This window comes from Zalophus californianus, chromosome 11, assembly GCF_009762305.2.
Source record: "Zalophus californianus isolate mZalCal1 chromosome 11, mZalCal1.pri.v2, whole genome shotgun sequence".
Classification (NCBI taxonomy): Eukaryota; Metazoa; Chordata; class Mammalia; order Carnivora; family Otariidae; genus Zalophus; species Zalophus californianus.
In genome coordinates this window covers 66,717,345-66,737,369 of record NC_045605.1, presented here as the reverse complement: position 1 = coordinate 66,737,369, position 20,025 = coordinate 66,717,345, and the positions used below count along the sequence as shown (strand labels likewise).

The window sequence follows — 20,025 nt, the reverse complement described above, 5'->3', positions numbered from 1 at the left end:
AGCCTCCCTGGATTACTCCCAACAGTGGAGAGGCTTGTCACCTCCAGTCCTCTCTGGTTCATGCAGGCCACCTTCAGGCCCCTGCCCGAGCTGTGCCTCCCAGTCTCACGCTCTGGGTTGCCTTGGTTTCTGCGATTGCCAAGATGCCATGGCCAAGATGCCATGGCCACTGGGTTATGATCCTCAGGAGCAGAAGGCGGCCTGGGGATCGACCCCCAAGCTGTGAGGAATCTCTGGTGTCTGCCTGCAGACGACAGTGCTGTTTCCTGGACCTGGCCTGCACAGTGTGACCAGCCTGGCAGGAAAAATCGCCACCTGTTCACACAACTCCCCAGCCCAGGGGTGATCCGTCTGGACACAGAGGCCCTCACATGATGGCACTAGCCTCCTTTATGCCCGTGTGGCTTCCCTGACTTTTCTTCCTCCCCTGACCTTTGCAGTAAAGGGGTGGAGAGCCAGGAGCAGAGACAGACCTTTCTTGGGTATCACAAGGCCTTTCATCCCAGGGTACAAATGGGCTCTGGGTCTCCTCCAGCCTTTTAGGGAGGGTAGAGGAGCCTTGTGTTCTAAGTTAACCTGTGCATCAGACACTGGTTGGTAAGGCACCGAAGTATGAAGTAGCCACCTCAACAACTCCTCACTGTTTCTGTTTACAATTTTATCCCTAACACTCAAGCAGAGGACCTGACCCATAACAATAGTAACAGTTGCCCATGATTATGTAGCACACAGAATGCAAGAGACTCTTTTACTAATTAATTCAGTCCTCACAATAACCCCACGAGGAAGCAGATATTACGATTATCCCCAATTTTCTACGTTAGGACGCTGAGGCGCAGAGAAGTTAATAGATTTACACAAGGCCACACAGCTAGTAAGTCAGGAAGCCACGTTCCAAACTCTGACAGTGTGGCTCAGAGTTCTTGTACTTCACCACTAGGCCAAGGTTCTCTCTCTGAACAACTGCATCTTGATGCAGATTAGTTGAATAAGTGAATTCACTTTCATTCCTAACTCCCAAATGCATGGATTTTAATCTTTGCCTCCCTGTGGGTACCCAAAAAAGGTAGGGCAAGCTAACGTGTCTTTTTCAGTGTGTTAGGACCTGTCAGCGAGCCTCTGTTTGAGCCACTTCCCCCAGAAAGAAAGGGCATTAGAACTAGGGGCCTTTCTTTTCTGAAAAGAAGGACACACTCATGGGCACATGAGAGTCTGTGCTTATGAGTACTCTCTCTGGTCACCCACCAGCCTCAAAGCATGGCACAGGGGGAGAATCTCAGGGCCACACAGTCTCTGAGCAGAGTTCTTATTCTCAGATCTGAGCCCAGGAGACTTGGGTCTCCCAGGAAGCCTGGCTTGCCCCCTCACCATTCTTTCTGGGGCATAAGAACGAGCTTTATCATGCACTTTGAAATCCCTTGGTGGGGCAAACAGTCATGATTATGAAGTTCCCTGAAGAAAGTTCAGACCATGTGGATGATCCTGAGACCCACTGAAGTGGCCTTGTCTGACCTTGCGCATGAGGTATGAGTGTGGATGCTAGCCAAAGCCATGGCTGACAGAGATAGATAAGCATAGGACCTCTATTCCCTGTGGCCTGGACATGCTGAGTTTCTTTGTCCAAAGCCTTTGCTGATTTTGTCTGGCTCAGTGCCAGGCTCGCCTCTTTCCTTGGCCTCATGTGCCCATATAGCACAACTGGGTTGGTAAATTAAGAATTTGCCAGATGGAAAGGACTAATTTTTCCCGCTATCAAAATCATAGGCATGACTGGGTTTTTTTGCACACATTCCACTGGACACATGCTGCATTCATAATACAGAGCATTGAGACATCATAAAGGTTTTTCACATCTTTCATGTGATAAATATTTTTACCATCATGCTCGAGAAATGGAATTTGTTTGAAAATGGCCTATTTCCTTTGATGGCTTCTTTGACGTGGATTCAAAGCCTTTCTGGGTCCTGCAGGGCTTGGGTTCGGGAGGGCCGACATGTTAAGTTTTTCGAAGGACAAATCCACTTCCCTTCACTGAGATATAAGCACAGCTGCCAGGACTAGGAGATTTATGACTGGGGACAATAATGAGAAGATGTCCAGTGAGCCAACAGCTGCTAGAAGTGATGACACAGCCAGCCCTGGGACCTCCAGCGGCCGGGCACCCAGGAACCTGTGAAAAGACCGAACCCGGCAATGCCCTGGCCTCTGAGATCCCTCTCTGCTCTAAATTGCACTGAAGGATTCAGATGGGGGTTGTTGAACCAGAGTGGAGCCCCATAATATTTCTTCTTCAAAGTTTGTTTTTACAAGTGTTCTCTTGTCTTTGAAATGACACCTTTTTAATGGTCTTGCTGTATGAGATGAGCAGCCGCTTGGGACTAGAGGAATCTGTTTTCAGGACAGGCTGCTGTGACCTTCTGTAACTCTGTGTGTGTGTGTGTGTGTGTGTGTGTGTGTGTGTGTGCACCCATGTGTGAGGATACAGCTGGTGATAACTAAGCAAACCAGGAACTCTGCCCTCCTCTGGGAGCCTGGTTTAATAGTCCCTGGATCTTATGATTAATGTCCTCTCCCTCCAGACCTGCAGAGCTCCTCGGAGCTTTGTGCTGGCCTGACATATGGGGTGCAGGTGCTTCTCTAGATCTGGATCCAGACACCAGCATCGGTGAGGAGTCTCTGTAGGGGGATTCCCTGGTTCGCCCAAGGTTCAGGCTCTAGGGCTTGGCTGCCTCCGAGGTACTGGAAATCCTTGTTGGTCAAGCCAGTTGCCTTTTCCCAGAGCTACAGGGTGGAATCCTTGTGGGTGTTAGAGGGAGCATTGAGCAGGGAATGAGGGCCTTTGGGGGCTTTGTCTCCTTTCCCAGTCTAAGAATCAACTGCTACAGATCTATGTGACTTTGAGCAAGTCATTTAACCTCTCTGGACTTTATTTATAAGATACAAGAGTTGAACCGAGGTAGAAGGGTTCCCTTGACCATTCTCCTTCAAAGGGGAAGCCACCAGTCCCTGTGTGAGCCAGAATTTGTGATCTGAAACACCCTAGAATCACTGCATTTTAGGACCTATGCTCATCTTACCACACCCTGCCCCTCGCATTCACCCAGGAGAAAACTGAGGCCTAAAGAGAAGGGGGGACTTGCCCACTCATGGAGGGCATGAGCCGCAGAGCCAGACTAGAAGGAGGCCTGGGACTTCAGTCACCTCTACCGCCTGGTTTCCAGAGCAGGGCCCCAAGCAGCGGCCTCGGCATCCCCTGGGAATTTGTTAGAAATGCATATTCTCAGGTTCTACCCCAGACCCGCTGAGTCAGCACCTCCAAGGGTGGGGCCCAGAGAGGATCTGTGATTTCACCAGGACTCTGGGTAAGCCTGATGCTCACTAATATTGGGAGCCACTGCATTCCAGCACAGGGCTGCTCCTCGATGACCAGAAGAAAGATGCTGCCAGGCTGCAGGCTGCTGTGGAGAGCCTGAGACTGGAGAGGAGAGAGTAGAGTGGTATTACAGAGGAGAGGTACACACGGCCCTTCCCGGCTTCTTTCCTGCTGCAGGTTTCCCAAAGCCAGGACTTCTCCTCAAGCCGCCCCAGCACCTCGGAGGTGCGGCTACTGCAGGCGTCCGGTGGGTCAGGCAGCAGACTGTTCTAGTGCAAGGCGCCACGTTTCCTCCCTGCTGAGCCCAGCTATTCCCATCGGTACATCCGTGCCGGGGAGAAGCATGCCACTTGAACATCATCAGGGTCGACCAGCTAGTTCATTCCAAGAAATTGATGTGTGGAAACATTGTGTTTTATGTGTGAACAGTGAGGGGTATATTTAGAAGTCCGGGTGCTCAGCTCCAGGCTGTCAGCTCTCAGGGAAAAAAAAATGATGGCATGTGCTTCAGAGTTCATTATATCTCCTAGGCAGAATTCTAGGTTTAAAGGGTTGTTTTAAAGTAGCACATAATGGCACCTATAAATCCTGGTTCCTAAGATACACACATTTGTCACTCCTTCAAGTGAGTTTTTCACATGTTCTTTATATGGTTGGCTTGGAGCATAAAGACTCGGACCTTTAATGGAAGCTTTCATTCTGCATAATTTCTAATCACGTCCTCTTGGATTTCCGTGAGTGTGTGTGCACACTGAGCTCTCGCTGCCCCGGCCTGCCGGGCCCTCGCAGCGGAGAGCTCGGCCACACCCGGGCCCAGACTCTGCCCCTGTGCAGGCTCAGCTCCAGAGATGGCATGGGGTCTGTCTGGCTGCGAGAAGTCCGCATACCGTATCTCAAATGGTCTCCCAGATCTGACGAATTCCCATTCCTCACCTGTCACGTCAGCCCAGATAGAAAAAATGGTGCTTCTCCCTAGACCCCCGGCTCATTTTCTAGTTCTTTGCTAGGACTTGCCACCTTCCTGAATCCTAGCCCACCTGTCTGGGGCTACTTTCCCTGACCATTGCCAGCCCCTGCAGGGCATGGGGCCTGATTTCTCTATCCCCAGCCCTGACCAGCATCCTGTTTGCAGGGACTTGAACATCCAGAATCATAACTGTATTTTGTCTTTCCCAGCTGGGGCTGAGTTCGGCTAGGGTTGTGTCCCATGAGGCAGATACCAGCAACTCAGATGAGCTAGAGAGGTGTATCAAAGCCAGCTTCCTGGAGGCAGAGGCTCTTGACCAGCAGACCCTAGCCGACACTTCACCGAGCTTACTGGGTGCCGAGCACTGTTCTGAGGGCTTGACACAGATTTACTCCTACTTTCCTCACTACAATCCTATGAAGTAGGAATCGTTATCGTCAATTACAAGTGAGGAAACCAAGGCTCAAAGCAGTTAAGACTCATCCATCTAGTAGATGGAGGGGCCAGGATCCACAGTCTGTGCTATGGCTACACCAGGGGTTGGCAAACTGCCGCCCACCTGCTGCCTGCTTGTATCAGTCGTTTTTTCTTGGAACACAGCCACACCCACTCATTTACATAGCGTCCATGGCTGTTTTCTCCCTACGTGGCAGAGCTGAGTAGTTGTGACTGAGACACGTGACCCATAGGACTGAAATATTTACTACTGGTCCTTTACAGAAAAAAGTTTGCCACCCCTGCTTTCCATCATACTACCACTCGTGACTCCCATGAAGTTGAAGGCAGATTATCCCGTGCATGGGTCAGTGTGCATTTTCTGGGGCATGGTCACAGGTTTCATCGGTTTCTCAGATGAGAACCCCCTCCCCTGTCCCCAGAACAATAGAACTGCAGCTTTAGGGAGTTTTGAAAGCCAGAGTTTTGGGTAGCCAAATGCCAATTCCTAGGCCAAAGCACAGCAGTGGGAGGCAAGGCCAATGGTCAGGAGCCAGTCAGAGACTGGGATAGTTCAATCAGAGTGAGTGGAAAGGAAACAGGCAGAATGGTGATTGCCACAGTACCCGCTTTGCAACGTCTACAGCTCTCCTTTGTTGTTCATTAGCTGGGGTGTGAGGGAGGCAGGGCCAAGGTGGCTTCAAGGTCAGGGATGAGGTCCCTGCATGGCTCACGGCCACCTGCTACCCTCATGTGCACCTGCTTCTTTGGAGAACCTGGCTGTCAGTCATGCCCTGATAGCCCTGGTCATATCCCCGCATGCAGTCTCACCGAAGCATAAGGGATGAGAGGACTCTGTGCTGAGAGTGGTACTGGCACATGCTTGGTGCTCAACAAATATTAGTGTCATTTCTTTGCCTCCCTACAGCCCCTGGGGCAAGGTATTAGAATCTTCTTTTTATTGATGGCAAAACCCACAGTGACGGAACTCTTATTGGGGTAGGTAGGCAAAAGAATGACCACCCCCCAAAAGGTGTGCACATGTCAATCTCTGGGGTCTGTGAATTTATTACCCTACATGGCAGTGGGGAATTAAAGTTGCAGATGGAATGGAGGTGGTTATCAGCTGACTTCAAAATAGAGAAAGCATCCTAGATGATCCAGGTGGGCCTGAGGTCATCTCAGACTCCTTAGAAGTGGAAGAAGGTATCAGAAGAGGAAGAGCAATGCCACATGAAGAGGAGACAAGCCACCGTTGTTGGCATCCGCCTTGGAGTAAGAGGGCCGTGAGCCACGGAATGTGGGTGACCTCTAGAAGCTGGAGAGGATTCAAAGATTCAACACTCCAGGGAAATGGATTCTCCCTTAGAACATTCAGAAAGGAAAGCAGCCGTGCCAATGCCTTGATTTTATCTCGGAGAAACGCTGTCAGACTCCCGGGTCTCCAGAACCTCACCTCTGTGGTGAGCTAGCGGTAGATAGCATTGTCCCCATTAAACAGATGAGCAAGCTCGGGTTCAGAAAGGCTCGAGAGCTTGAGCAAGGTCAGCCAGCTGGTCAAGGGCAGAGCTGACTACAGAGCCCCTGCAGGAAGCCGCCCTGCCTGGTCATGAAGTGTTCAGAAGAAGTCTCGCTTTTTCCCCACAACATCCTTCAGGTATCAGAGGAAGCTCTCCCACATTTGCCTTTGCCTCGACGAATAAAGTCGTTGCACAGAAGATTTTAATGGTGTCAGACCTGAGACTGTCAGGGCTCCTTTCTTCTGATTAGCTCTGAGGTTTCTCTTGTCAGATTTCACTTCTTTCTCTTAGCAGTTCTGAGGATCCCTGGAAGAGAAAGCCTAATTGTGAGGGCTGCAGGCAAAAGACCTTTAGCTGGAATTCTAATGCACCTCTAGAAGTAGAGAGGGGAAATACCTTATGCAGAATACTTTATTTTCTTATTGTTAGAGCTCTCAGCATATCTAGGGGTGTTTATAAGATCCCAAAAATTTCCCTTTGGGAGCCCCAGTAGAGGCAGAGTCTTGCTTTTCCAGGATAAGAAAAAGCACCACGATGATGTTCTAAAGTCCTCCTTTTCCTCCCAAATAAAACCCAAACACTGGGTCCATCTTACAGATGAGAAAAGGGGATCAAGGAGCAGCCGACTTGCCCAGTGTTGGAGGTGAGAACTGGCTGAGGCCTCCTGCCTCTCGGGCTATTGTTTCCCACAAGCTCTCAGCACCTCACTGTGGCTGGGGCCCTGGGCACAGAGGCTGGCTGTGGGCCTCTGGGCTGGATGCTAGAAGGGGAGGGAAGGGAGACACACATCCTGGGCTGTGGGGACGATACAGCAGAAGGCAAGCTGAAGGCAGCCCGGACTGGCCTGCTATTCGGGGTGACATCCATCCCTGTGTAGTGGAGCGAACCCAGCCTCAGCAGTAGCACTCCAATGGTGGGCCTCCGAGGGACCGGCCTGGGCTGCTCAGGCGGGGCCCCAGCACCAGGCTCTTTAGTAGGAATAATGGTGACTTCTTACCAGCCAGAAGCCAGCAGGCAAGAGTTTACTGAGAGCCGACAAGAAAAATGTACATTTCTGGATATTCAATTAGCCTTTTCTTTTTAGCCCCCAATAAAGCATGCAACAGGGCATCTCAAGCGTAGAAGAAAATTTTTCTAAAAATCATTGAATTGTACATTTGAAATGGGTGAATTTTATGGTATATAAATTGTACCCCAATAAAGCTGTTAAAAAAATTAAATGAGGTAGAAGAAAAGGAAGCATCCTTTAAGAGTTCTTATCTGGGAGATTCGGCAAGGCCGACTCCATTATTTAGTGCTTAGCCTTCAGCCTTCCAAAAGCCAACTTCATGGTGACTCCACACAGCAGCTTGGCAAGCTATTCCCATTCCACAGGAGAGGGCGAAGGATGGAAGGGTCAGGCTGCAGGTCTTGTCCAGAGAGGTGAACAGCTCCCCAGGAGTGGGGAGAGAAGGATCTCCAGAACACTCCAGGAGGAGGACCAGGGGACAGACCTATAGATAAACCTTATACACAGGTTGTAGTGCCCACAGCAGGCAGCTACCTGGGACACGGGTCCACTGGTCTGTCCTGCTTTCTCCCTGCCTCCTCATTACTGGGTTCTGGATCTCACACCAAACACCCAGAGCTTTGGCTTTGAGCATGGCCTGAAGGTAGAAGCAGAAATAGCAGTGGCTATAGGACTGGCTGCAGGGCAGAATCTAGGCCCCCTTCCCCACATGCTCTCCAAGCCTGCTCAACTCTGCCAGAAAGAGGAATATATAGTAAACTGAGTAAAACCACAAGCAACAAGAAGGCTCCATCACTTTCCTGCAAAGATACCCCTAAAGGAGCCCAAAGTGAGGCACCAGAAGCAGAGCTGTGGCTTCCAATAAAGACATGGCTCAGTGTAGGCAGCGGGCTGGGGGTCCTAAGTGATGTGAGCTCGGTTCCCGGTGGCTCTGTCTGCCCCTCAGCGGACTTCAACTGGTACTGCCACTCAGCCCTGCAGTGGGAGCCCCAGACCCCTCTGGCCTCCATCAGCCACTGTGCCATGTGACCCCTTCTACTGCTGTTTTAGGATTTATCCTAAAATCCAAGGAGCAGAGATGGGTCTTGGGTTCTTGCCTAGGGGGAGGTCTGGGCTTTAGTCTCTCCTGCAGCTTCTCAGAGCTTCGGTAAAGTGCACAGCAGGGGCCGGCTAAGGGGCTCAGCTTCAAAAGATGTGGATGGCCAGGAATGCAGTCGTGGAGAAGACAGGCAGTCAGAAGTGGATGGGGGTGGGCAGCAGCACAACGTCTGTTTCACTCCAAAACCCATTTTCTTTCCACTCCATTGTGCGGTCTCGGCACCGCCAAGACCCTGGAGCAAAAGCAGCTGGGCAAGCCCTTGTTCAGGCTGCTCACCCCAGCAGCTGCCCTCACGCAGGTATTCTTCCCGCTTCCAGCATCAGTGGCTTCATGAGCCTCGAAAGCCTTGGTAGAGTCTCCAGATGTGCTCTTCGTGCCTAGCGGGCACGCCAGGGCACAACCCTCAGAGCTGTGGCCTTTGTTGCATTCATCACTCAAAGCCTCACAAGCCGCTCTCCTGCCCCGCTTCCCTCCTGTCTCCGTGAATTAGCATAGAGGCTGTCAGGACGTGCATCTGTAATTCTCTGCTCTCATTAGTGGGCTGCATGTGCGGCACTGTGGGCATATCTCTGAGACCATAATGTGGTGTTTTCCGATGCCCCATGTGATCACGGGTAGAACTTTTGAGAAAACACGTCATGCACAATGAGAACTGGGCATTAACGGGGGGAAGCAGATGAGCTGAGTGAAAGGTCTCTGGCCTTCTTCTTCACGAGGGGCCTCCTAGGAAGGGTTCAGAGCAAGTGATACTCAAACTATACTTAACCAGCAAGGCACAGGCATGAATGCTGGCCACAGTGTGGGCCAAGGTCCTGGGACTGCTGGTCAGGCCAGGCATGCACCCTGTAGTTGCTGGCCAGTGGAAAGACCTGGAGTATTCCAAGAAGAGAGCCAGAGCAGCTGGGGTAGCCAGGCCACCTGGCGGGGCTCGGGGCAGCAGCTGTTGACTGGCACTGGGGAAGTACCTGGTAGTTGAATGTTGCAGTGAACCAGGACAGACCGGCTGGGTCTGCTCCCGGAGCCGAAGTTTCTGGTCTTCAAGCCAGTACGTGTTGGCTCACAACATGGAGGGAGGCTGGGGATGCGTCTCTGGGCTGTGGTTTCCTCTTATCTGTGATGGGAAGGATAGATCCTACATCACGGGCCACTGTGATGGCCTAGCCTCACCACCTGGCAGGGCAGGGCAATGGAACGGGGCTACAGGGTACAAAGGATCAGTTCAAGGGCCAAAGGGTTTGCAGTAGACACCCAAGATTGGCCTGCAGTTTCCCTCCTCACTGGACCTCAAATAATGTATTTTGCCACTTGAGACAGTACCTTTGGTGATGGTTAGTATGTTGGACTTCGGCATACTATCTATATACGTGCTTATAGGTTCATAAACTATTTCCAAATGATATGGCCAATCCTGGCCTTTCAGACTTGCAGTTTTCAGTATGGATCTTCCAGACATCCTGCTGTCCCAGGCCTCCTGAGACCCCCAGCAGCTCCGGTTCTTCTTCTCTGGTTTCAACTGTGGATAGCCATCTGTCCAGAGGCCTTGAGCCCCACAACTGTGCTCTCTCCTGCTTCTGCATTTTTGCTCCTGTTGGCCCCACCCTAGGGGTACCCTTCTCCAGAGTGAGCCTGTGAATCTCACTTACTCTTCATATCTAACTTGAGCATCCTCTCCTCTGGGAAGCCTTCCCTGCATGCAACTCTTCCCTCTTCAGTGACCCAGTGGCATGTTACCCACCCTGGATCCGAGCATTGATCACATTCTCTGTACAACCGGCTTTTCCATTAGACTGGATTTGCTTGAGGGTAGGCACCGAGTCTGAGTGGTCTTTGTATTTCCAATGCCCAGCAATAGACCTGGTGCACAATACACTTGCTTGAGTGTTTGTTGATTGTCTGATAAGAAGAGTTTAACTCCCTTTGGGGCAGAGCTGACGGTGACTCCCAAAGCCCAGCAGTGAAGGAGGTGCAGCCATGGGGAGCCCCTCGGGATAAAGCTGACAGAGCAGCAGTTCCCACATGCTGGCCAAGAAGGGCATTCAAGGGATGAGCAGAAATGGTTGTTCCCTGGGCCAGAGGGGGAGTGCCCACAAAGCAAAAGGCCCGTTCCTCTGAGAGACGTCAAAGAGAAGGAAGAAGTCAGCCTCTTTTCTCAGAGTCAGAAATGTCATGCTTTGCGCAGACCCATCAAATGTGCCTTTTCTCTTCAAAAGGTGGAGTGATTAGTGACCTCTCAGGGGACTCCTCCCCTTGAGTTTGTCGACAGGGATTTCTGCGGCAAGCACCTTAGAGATCAAGCCAGGGGTGAGCTCAGGAGGAAGGTTGGCAGCCACATGTCTGCGGGAACTTTGGGGAGGAATGGGGACACCTGACCTGATTCTCAGTCTCTCTGAGGCTCTGTGGTTTGGGTCAGATACTCCCTGAAGGCATGTTGGTTTTCTGAAGACTCTGGGTCTTGCCACCTCATTGTCCCCTGCACCTGGGTTTCTGGGACTTTGGAGCCTTCTTGTGGTCTTTTCATTCTGAGTTCTTCCAGGTGAGAGTAGAAAGAGGAAGAGGCAAGAAACACACACAGCCTTTACTCCCTCCTTCCTTTGCTCTCTTCTCCCATGTTTTTTTGGGGTGGTTTCTCTGTGCACAGTCCTGTTCTGGACACTTGGGAAAGATTCCAGGTACTTTTCTGGTGTAAGAGATTTACCAAAAAGTCCTGGGGAGGGGGGTGGGTGTTGTCTACCAACGACCGCATTCCATGGAACTCCCTAAGAAGCTTCTAAAAGCACACTGATAATCTCAAAAGGCTTCATGTAAGTGAACTAGGTAGGAAATTAACTGCACACAAATGGAATTTGCTCTGCCCTTTACCGGCTTCACATTCCTACTTGCTGACACAGGTCTCCAGGCCCCTTTCAACTCCCTCCGAGGACGTGAGGAATCCCTAATGGATAGGGGGCTATCCTCTCCTGTCTTGCTGCTACTGCTCCATTCATTCATCTTCCTGATATTCATTAAGCACCTGCCAGAACAGGCACTGTTCTAAGCACTGGGGGTTCCTCAGAGAACAGAGCAAATCCCTGACTTCACAGAACTCACGTCTGAGTCAGGAAAGACAACAAGCAAGACAAAAAAAAAAAAAAAAGAAGGACTTCAGTGGGTGCAGAGGGAACAGGGAGATCGAATGTTTAGAAGAGGCTTTGCTGAGAAAATGACTTCTGAGTAAGGAAGTGAGGGGAGCTAGCCATGGGGTGTAGAAGGAAGCGCAAGAGCAAAGGCCCTGAGGTGAGATGTGCCTGGTGAGTCTGGGCCAATGTGGCTGGAGTAGAGAAGGCAAGGGGGCAGTGGGTGGGTGGGTGAGCTCTCAGGGTCTTAATCACCAGGAGCCTTGTAGGGTCTTCTAAGTGTTAGGGACTAAGTGTAGGAACTCGGTCTTTCATGCTGAGGAGACAGTTGGCCATTGGAGGATACTGCCAGTGCAGAGAGGGGCATAGCATGGCAGTGTCTTCCCCCGGCCTGTGGGTCTGCTCATGTCCTGCTTGGGGCTCCCTGCCTGCCCCTGCCACAGAGCTCATAGTGGCGGAAGGCGGGGGGAGTGCTTCCCTGCCTCTGTGTTACACTGTGCCCGTTGGGCCCTCTGTGTGGCTCTCTGGTGGAATAGCCTTTCAGTGTTCGCTCCTGGCCTGCTGTCCCTAGGACTCAGACAAGCACCCGGGCTGGGTGAGAAATGGGCCAGGATTACAGGGTTTGTGCTGTACTCAGAACCCTCTAAACTCTGGCTCTGCTCCAGGCTGTGTTCACTGTGCTGTGCCCCGCTTAATCTCTGCCATGAGTGAGCTGTCCTTGGGGAGCTCTCAGCTGTCTGGATATATACTTCTTCTGAGTACCCCCTCGGTTGGTCAGGTGCGCTCAAGAAGGTCCAGACCCCAGTAGGAATTGTTATACTCCAGTATAGCCCAAGTCTGCTCCTGACAGGTGCCTCAGCCCAGGGTGACAGACAGCCCTTGGTCTGGCCCATCACCAGATGTGTCCAGATGCCCCTGGACCCTTGTACTTCCCTGGAGCCTCTTTTCCTGTCACACCAACATGTCAAAGATGGTCCTCCTTTGCTGATGACCATGTCAGACTGCTTTCTTACTAGACAGAGACGGGAGTTGTTGGGTGTAGACCCAGTTAAGTGTAGGCCACTTGTCAGTGGACATGGAAACCCTTCCTCTGGGGGCTAGACAGTAGCAACATCTTTCAGAGCTGGGGACCTCAGGGCAAAGCCATTTATCTTCTCCATCTGAACTTAAGAAGTGTCAGAAGGGCACCCTGGTGGGGTTGTGGGTCTCTGTGGTTCCTTAGGAGCTAACATTTATTATGCCAGACCCTGTGCTAAGCTCCTTACATGGAACATCTCATCAAATATGCACACATACTCTATGAAAAGGGTACTAATATTATCAACAACACTTTCTGGTTGGGGAAACAGGTGCACAGTCTAAGCTAGACTAAAGCAGCGAATGGTAGATCTGGAGTGTAAAACCCAGATTCTGACTCCACAACCAGTCCTCTTAACCAGCCCTTTGGATGTTGCATGGAAGGTAGAGCAGGGAGTCATCATGCTCTACCTTCTTAAAGGACCAGATAGTTAAGTATTTTTTATTTTTTAGGCCACATGGGCTCTGTTGCACATACTTGACTCTGCCCTTGTAGCTCTAAAGTAGCTGTAGATAATATGTAAGCATCTGGATGAGGCTGTGTTCCAGTAAAGCCTTATTTACAAAATAGGTGGCGGGCCACATTTGGCCCTCAGACTATCGTTTGCCCTTTGAGGTATAGAGGGAAGAATGTGAGGGTTGGAGGGAGCCAGACCTTTCTCCAATGCCCCCTGACAAAGATTGGTCATTTAACCTTTTCATTTGGTTTCTTCATGTCTAATAACTAACCTCTACGGGGTACTTATCAACTAACTTATTTAAAATGGTTTATGGAGCGCCTTGCAAGAGATGCGTACTGTGCTGGGGGCACAGCAGGGAGCCAGACAGATGTTGACCTGCCCACACGCGTGAGCAAGACAGAGATAACTTTGGGTAAGGACATCGGCTGGCATGGTGCTTGGCTCTGGCAGTTCAACAGAGAGGACTTCTTGCCAGTGCTGTGCCCCTGATTGATCATTCAAGACCCACTGCTTTCCAGTTTGTTGTGGTTTATACCCATGCTGAGCAAAAAGACGGGAGCACGTGGTAGAACCTAGGACTTGAGTATGTTTATAATACATTTTTATGCAACACAGGTCTAACTGTGAATCATAATTTTTTCATTAACTGATCTCATTTTACTTGGTAATATCCATTTAGGTAGGTATGTGAGAGCAGTAAAACTCCATTTCTTTTAAATATTATATGATTCCGTTGGCTCACTGATTTAGATTTTTACTGCCCCCAACATTCCAAATGAACAAGTCATAACGTCTTTTTAGAGAGCAAGGACCTTTATGATCACGTAAGCCCTGGGCCTCCCTTCACACATGCCTCGGAGGGGAGAACAAGCGTGCGCTGGGTTCTGGAACTTTGGAACTTTGAGTGGCCACCACATTTCTTGCTTGGTCATAGAAATGCTCACATGGTTTGCATTTTACTCCTTCTTAGGTCCTAATCTGTTTTGTATATCTGAGTTTCCTTCCCTCTCTTTAAGGAAAATTGATCTGCCATGTTTATCTATGCAACTCTTGTGTGTCCCAGCCCATCGCCACGTAGAGCTAGTGTGGTGTAGTGGTCAGGACCGCTGCCTTGGGGGACAGACCTCCCGGGACTGACTGTCCCCTACTTCGCTTCCTTATGAGTGAGTCAGGGCAGGTTTCTCATCCTCAGCCTGTGCCTTACTTTCACTACCTGTAACACGGAAACGAAGATAGGTCCCCAGCTCACAGGGCGCATTGAGTTGATGGGGGAAAACCCTTCACAGCAGAGCCTGACTGGTGGTCAGCACTCAGCGGGGGTTAGCTATGATGGTTCTCCCAGGAGATACACGTACCTCCAGTACGGGGTATGTCCCAAGGACATGGTCAGGAGAGGTGAGGTGCCTTCCACAGGTTCACCCAGCGCCTGGGAGCCCCAGCCCTGATGACACGTCTTTGGGCGTCTCTCTCACTGAAGTCTCTGGCATCAGTATGCTTGCTCTGCTTCAGAATCAAGGGCTCTCTAATTTGCAGGGCGCCACAAAAGCCCCCTTCTCTCGAGACAGCCTTCGTGCACCTGCAGGGACAGGGAGGGGCTTCTGCCCCCAGAGCACCCCTTCCATGATAGGAGGATTCTGGGTGTTGGAAGGCCTCCTCCCCTCTCCCAGATTGGTTCTTACGAGAGCCCCCCAAGAGGAGGTGGGAGTAAGAGCTGTGGTCTGCAGTGCTGAGCTCCCCAACCTGGAAGACCCTGGAACCTTAGGGCCTTGCCTGTGTCTTTACCCGGCATAGGTGTGTGTCCTACGCCCATAGGCTTCATGCAGATGGCCGGGTGGTCATTGGCAAGTGTCGCAAGCCTCCCCCTTCTGTCCCTAACCTGGTTCTGCTTCCTCTGGTCTCTGTCTCATTCCAGGCTCCCGGTGCCATCTCTCACTTACATCATGTTATGAGCATGGCGGGTACCATCAGGTGGGCTTGGCATCTCTGTCCAGTTTCTCTGATTTCTGAACTTGACTACCTGTCTCTCAGAATGAATGCCAAAGTTCTGACCCATCAGCCTGTGTCCTGGCAAGACCTACCTGTTGCTCCCATAAAAGAGAGATTGAAATGACTCACCAGGAGCCCCTTGCGAGGTGCTAGGCTAGTTACCATGCATTGTGTAATTTTCTGAGACATATGCTGCCCTAAGTGCTGAATACACATTATTTATGTAATCCTCTCAGATCCTGGGCAGTGGGGGGGTGGGGGGGGGAGGGTGGGTTGGTATTAGTATATCCGCATTAGAAATGGGGGGATCAAGGTGTAGAGAGGTTTAGTGTTTGCTTGTGACCATGTAGCCGGTGAATGGTGGAGCAGGGATTTATCTGAATCCATGTCTGTGTGGAATCCAAAGCTCCTGCTCTTATGGGTAATTATGCCCCCTTCATTGTCTTAGAAAACTCTAGGGAAACCATGAGCTTGTGACCTGGTGTGGGGGCTGCCCCTACCTGCAAATCAACCAGGGGTCCAGTTGTTCAGTGTCCAGAGTGCATGGGTGACCCCTCTGTGCCACTGATTTCCCTATTCTGGTAGGCACAGTCTGGAAGCAGCAGAAGGCAGTCTGGCTGGGGGTCCTTGGAGCCAGGTGAATGGCACTCAGCGGGGCCAGGCCACTCACAGCAGACTAGACAATGGAGAGGGAGGTAGGCCAACAAGAACCCCGGTGAGAGGACCTGGGTATGGAGCAGGCTCAGGACTGGCAGGGAGTGGGGGTGCAATCTTGGGAAAGAGAAGCAGAAGCCCAGTTTGAGGGCTAGGGCTAGCATCTCTGGTGGGGAAAGGAGGGAGTTCTGACTTGAAGCCATGGGGCATAAGGATCATATCTATCGGCCTCTCGGTACACCCTATAGGGTATATTTCTATATCCCTTGTGCCTAGTGGTTGTGGATGAATGGATGGATGAAGGGATGATGAGTGAATGGATGAATGAATGGATGGATGGATGGATGGATAAATGAGTTTGAGGAAGCATAAGGATTACAGTCTATTCTCCCCACAAATCTGGGGAGACCCAAATATGGGGATAAGGTTGTTTTACCCAAGGTGGTGGTGAGGAAGGGAAAGGGGTTGTCATATGGCATTTGTAGGGGTGCACTCTGACCCGCTGTCTCCTTGTCCCTTCTTTCTCCAGAGGCTCCCGCCAAGCCTGAGGAGGCAGAGGCTGAGCCCTTCACAGACTCCTCTCTGTTTGCACACTGGGGCCAGGAGCTCAGCCCTGAAGGCCGGCGCATAGCCCTGAAGCAGTTCCAGTACTACGGCTACAACGCCTACCTCAGTGACCGCCTGCCCCTCGACCGGCCCCTGCCTGACCTCAGACCTAGTGGGTGAGCAGAGTCAGTGGCTGGGCCCTTCTCGACCTGCCTGTGGGGAGATGGGGTCACCACGGTGCCGCTAACAGAGTCAGGACAGGGCATTCGAACTCCTGGGTCCCTCTCCTGCTTCAGCCAGGGCTTGTGCCCTCAGCCTTCATGGGGCAAGTCCCTCTCCTCCTCCTCCCAGAGCCTCAGTTTCTCCATCTGCCAAGCAGGGGGAAGGCTTCTTCCATGAGAGATGTTTAGGATTAATAGCATAATTTATTCCTCACGGGCTCTAGAATCATCTGGTATTCCTGTTAATAAGTCTTTTTAACCCAATTAGTTGCATTTTTATGAACAATTATTTTTATTCTATAAATTAGTATTTAAAGTATATCCGTCTTCCAGGGCTAAGTCATTACACCTGACACAGGAGTCTGTCTTGACTTCTCTCTTTGTTACAGAAGATGTTCCCTTAAGGTTCAGTTAGAATTTTTGTTACTCCTAATTATTAAAAGTGTGGACATGTACCACAGCTGAGAAAATCTCATTAACTTTTGTGAATTCCCCCCATAACTTCTTTCCCCCTCTTTCTCCTTATTTTTAAATTTTTCTTAAAGCTGCTAACTACAGTGAGCTTATATCTGAAGGAAAGATACAAATATCTTTTTCAGGAAAGATCTTGCTGCTGGGTTTGGAGGCTATGTTCTTTTAGGGAGAAAAGTTCAGTTCAGTTCCATAGACATTTATTCAGCACCTGCTGTATACTGTATAATTGAGTATGGTTTTCCCTGGCCCAAGGAGAACTTGGCTGGACCCTAGGGATGAAAGAGCAGCTGAGGATCTACAAGAGCTGGAAGAGTATATATTCATTTAAAGGATATTTGCTGAGCATTTATATATGCCAGCATAGTCTAGGCACAGGGATAGAGCAGTGAACAAAACAGACAGGAATCCTTGCCCTCACAGAGCTTACATTCTAGATGGGCAGGGACACATAATAAACAAAACAAAAAAGTCAAATATGTAGCATGTTAGATGGTAGTAAATGCTGTGAAAAGACAGAAAGTTGGAGAGGGGAATAGGGACTTCCCAGAACAGGAGGAGGGGTTGGGTTTTTAGTGAGGTGGTCAGAAAAGGCCTCACGAAGAAGGTGACATTTGCGCAAACATCCAGAAGAGATGAGAAAGCGAGCCATGTGGATACCTGGGGGGAAACTTTCTAGTTAGAGGAACCAGCAGGTACAAAGGTCCTGAGGTAGAAGTGTGCTTGGCATGTTTGAAAAAGGAGGCCCATGCAGCTGGAAGAGAGCAAGCAAGAAGGCGGTAGTCGGAGATGAGGTCACAGGGGCCACGGGAAGCAGATCAAGTAGGCCAGTGGTTCTCAAACTTGGCTGCACATTCAACTCATAGGGAGCTTTAGAATAATCTTGATGCCACGGCCACACCCTAGACCAATTAGATAGGAGTTTCCAGAGGTGGCCCTCTGTATCCGTATTGTTTAGAGCTCTCGGGTGATTCCAGTGTGCAGCCCAGGTTGAGACTCGCAGGCAAGGGGCTTTGGGGCTTTGTAGGCTGCCGCACGGGGTGTGGCTTGTACTCTGTGAGGTGGGGATCCAAGGGAAGCGCTCGAGCAGACTGGTAATATGCTCTGATTGTCATTTTCAAAGGCCCCCGTGGCTGCCGTGTTGAGAACGGACTGAAAGAGCCTGGGAGGGAGCAGGGAGACCGGTTAGGAGGCTTCCGCCTATCCCAGTGAGAGGTGCTGGTAGCTTGGGCCGTGATGGCAGTGGGCAGGTGTTGGGATGGGGTTGGCTTCTGGGGGTATCCCTAAGGGGACTTTATCTCAACGCCACAGGGTCTCAGGCCCCCGGGAGTGCTGCAGAGACCATGCCTGGGCCTGCAGAGAAGCAGGTCTGATGTGGGCAGAACTTAGAGGCTCCAGGAAAAGGGTCCTCAAGAGGAGTTGGGGCCCCAGGACTCCTGCAGGGGCCTTCGCCTTGATCTTGGCCCACACAGGAGCTGCAGACTTTGCAGCCGGCTCTGACGTAAAGCTTAGGCCTTGCTCAATGCACGTTTGTTCCAAATTAGAGGGGAACTGAGAAGGAAGCTATGGAAACGGTGGATCTTACAGACTGCAGCATGACTCTAACAATGACTGGTATCTACACAGGGCTTGACGTGTTGAGAATGCCCTTCCCACCCGGACCACACCAACCTGCCCCAGAGGTAGGGAAGGAACTGGCACCTTCTCCCCATTCAGAGATAAGGAAACTGAGGAACAGAAAGAATAAGTGTTATGTCTGAGATCACACAGCTGGATAAGTAGCTGAGCTGAGACTCAACCCCATGTGTCCAGATGCCAAATCCTGGCCTTTGATGGTAGCCCACGGCTGTGTTGTTAGGAGCCAACTGACACCGGAGCCCCTTACCCCTTCATCGAGAGATGTGCCCTGTTGCTATTCCTTCCTACTTCCATGGGAGAGAAACAGAAAGGTGAAGGGTGGAAGGGAACTGAGGCCATGCGGCCTTTCTCAGAAGGGCAGGCCTCCCTTGCAGGCATGCTCTAGAGGCAGCACGTTTCAGGGGGGCAGTCCAGCCTGGGCTTCCTGAGTTTGCGGAGAAAGGATCTCTGAAGGACTCCAGGTGGGCAGAATTCTGAGCAATAATCGTAACGGAAAGACCTTCCCTCTGCACAAAGCTACAGTTTATGGAGCTTCCATGCCTCCTCTGTGGGGCAAGGTGCCTTTTCATGGAAGGAAAAACGGAATCTCTGATACAAGACAGAGCTGAGCCTTCTCCGTGAGCCTCCACCAGTGTTCTCTGCAGGGGCTTTAAGGATGCGGTTTCTCTCTGCACACGTACTTGGAAAGCTCTGTCTAGCTCCGCTTCAGATCCTGTGCCAGGCGCACAACCAAGACCGGAGAGCTGTTGGTGAACCACTCAAAACAAGGGTGTGCTTAGCTGAAACAGGGCCTCTCTTTGTCTGTTAATTTCCCTAAAAACATTCCTGCCTTGTAACAAGGTCATTGCTGCTTAGCTTATCCTGTTTAACTCATTTTGGAAGCATTTTTTCAAAGTCTTTACTATCATCCCATTCCAAATTACACTGGCAAACATTTCTATGGCGTGAGCCACGTTTGCAGGGATGCGTTTGGCACTTTATTTCCGTTAACTCTTCGACTCCTCGCGGTAACCTTCTGGAGTAGAGACTTGTCTGGGAAACCCACACTGTTCTTGATTCTCCTACTCACGATCCTTCTGACACCAGCTGTGTGGGGGTTTTCCATGCCAGCCAATTCTGTGACACTAGCTGGGTGCCCTACAGTTCAATTCAGTTGTAGCTCTACCTACCAGCAGTTAGCATCAGTCCCACCGGCTACAGGCTCAGTCCCGTGACACCGCCCCCACTCAGTTGTCTCCTGTGTCTCAGTTGTCACCTGTGCTTCTGACCGGCTATAAGTAAGGTCCCCACGGCCTGTCCTGGAGTTCAGTAATTTGCTAGCAGTGGTACAGAACGCAGGGAAATGCTTACACTTAGCAGTGGATTATGAAAGATGTAAGACAGGATACAGATGAACAGTCTGATGAGGAGATATATAGGGTGAGGGCCTGGGAGGGTCCCAGGCACAGGAGCTTC

At 50.9% G+C, this 20,025-nt stretch overlaps 1 protein-coding gene across 3 annotated transcripts in view; it reads left to right on the top strand.

The window, feature by feature from the left end:
- GALNT18 (polypeptide N-acetylgalactosaminyltransferase 18) overlaps positions 1-20,025 on the top strand; it is a 354,123-nt gene that overhangs the window by 155,520 nt on the left and 178,578 nt on the right. For all 3 annotated transcript variants that reach the window (XM_027580483.2, XM_027580485.2, XM_027580482.2), the window contains exon 2: positions 16,224-16,416. In XM_027580483.2, the coding sequence (XP_027436284.1) occupies positions 16,224-16,416 (193 nt within the window). The remainder of the gene's footprint in view (positions 1-16,223; positions 16,417-20,025) is intronic.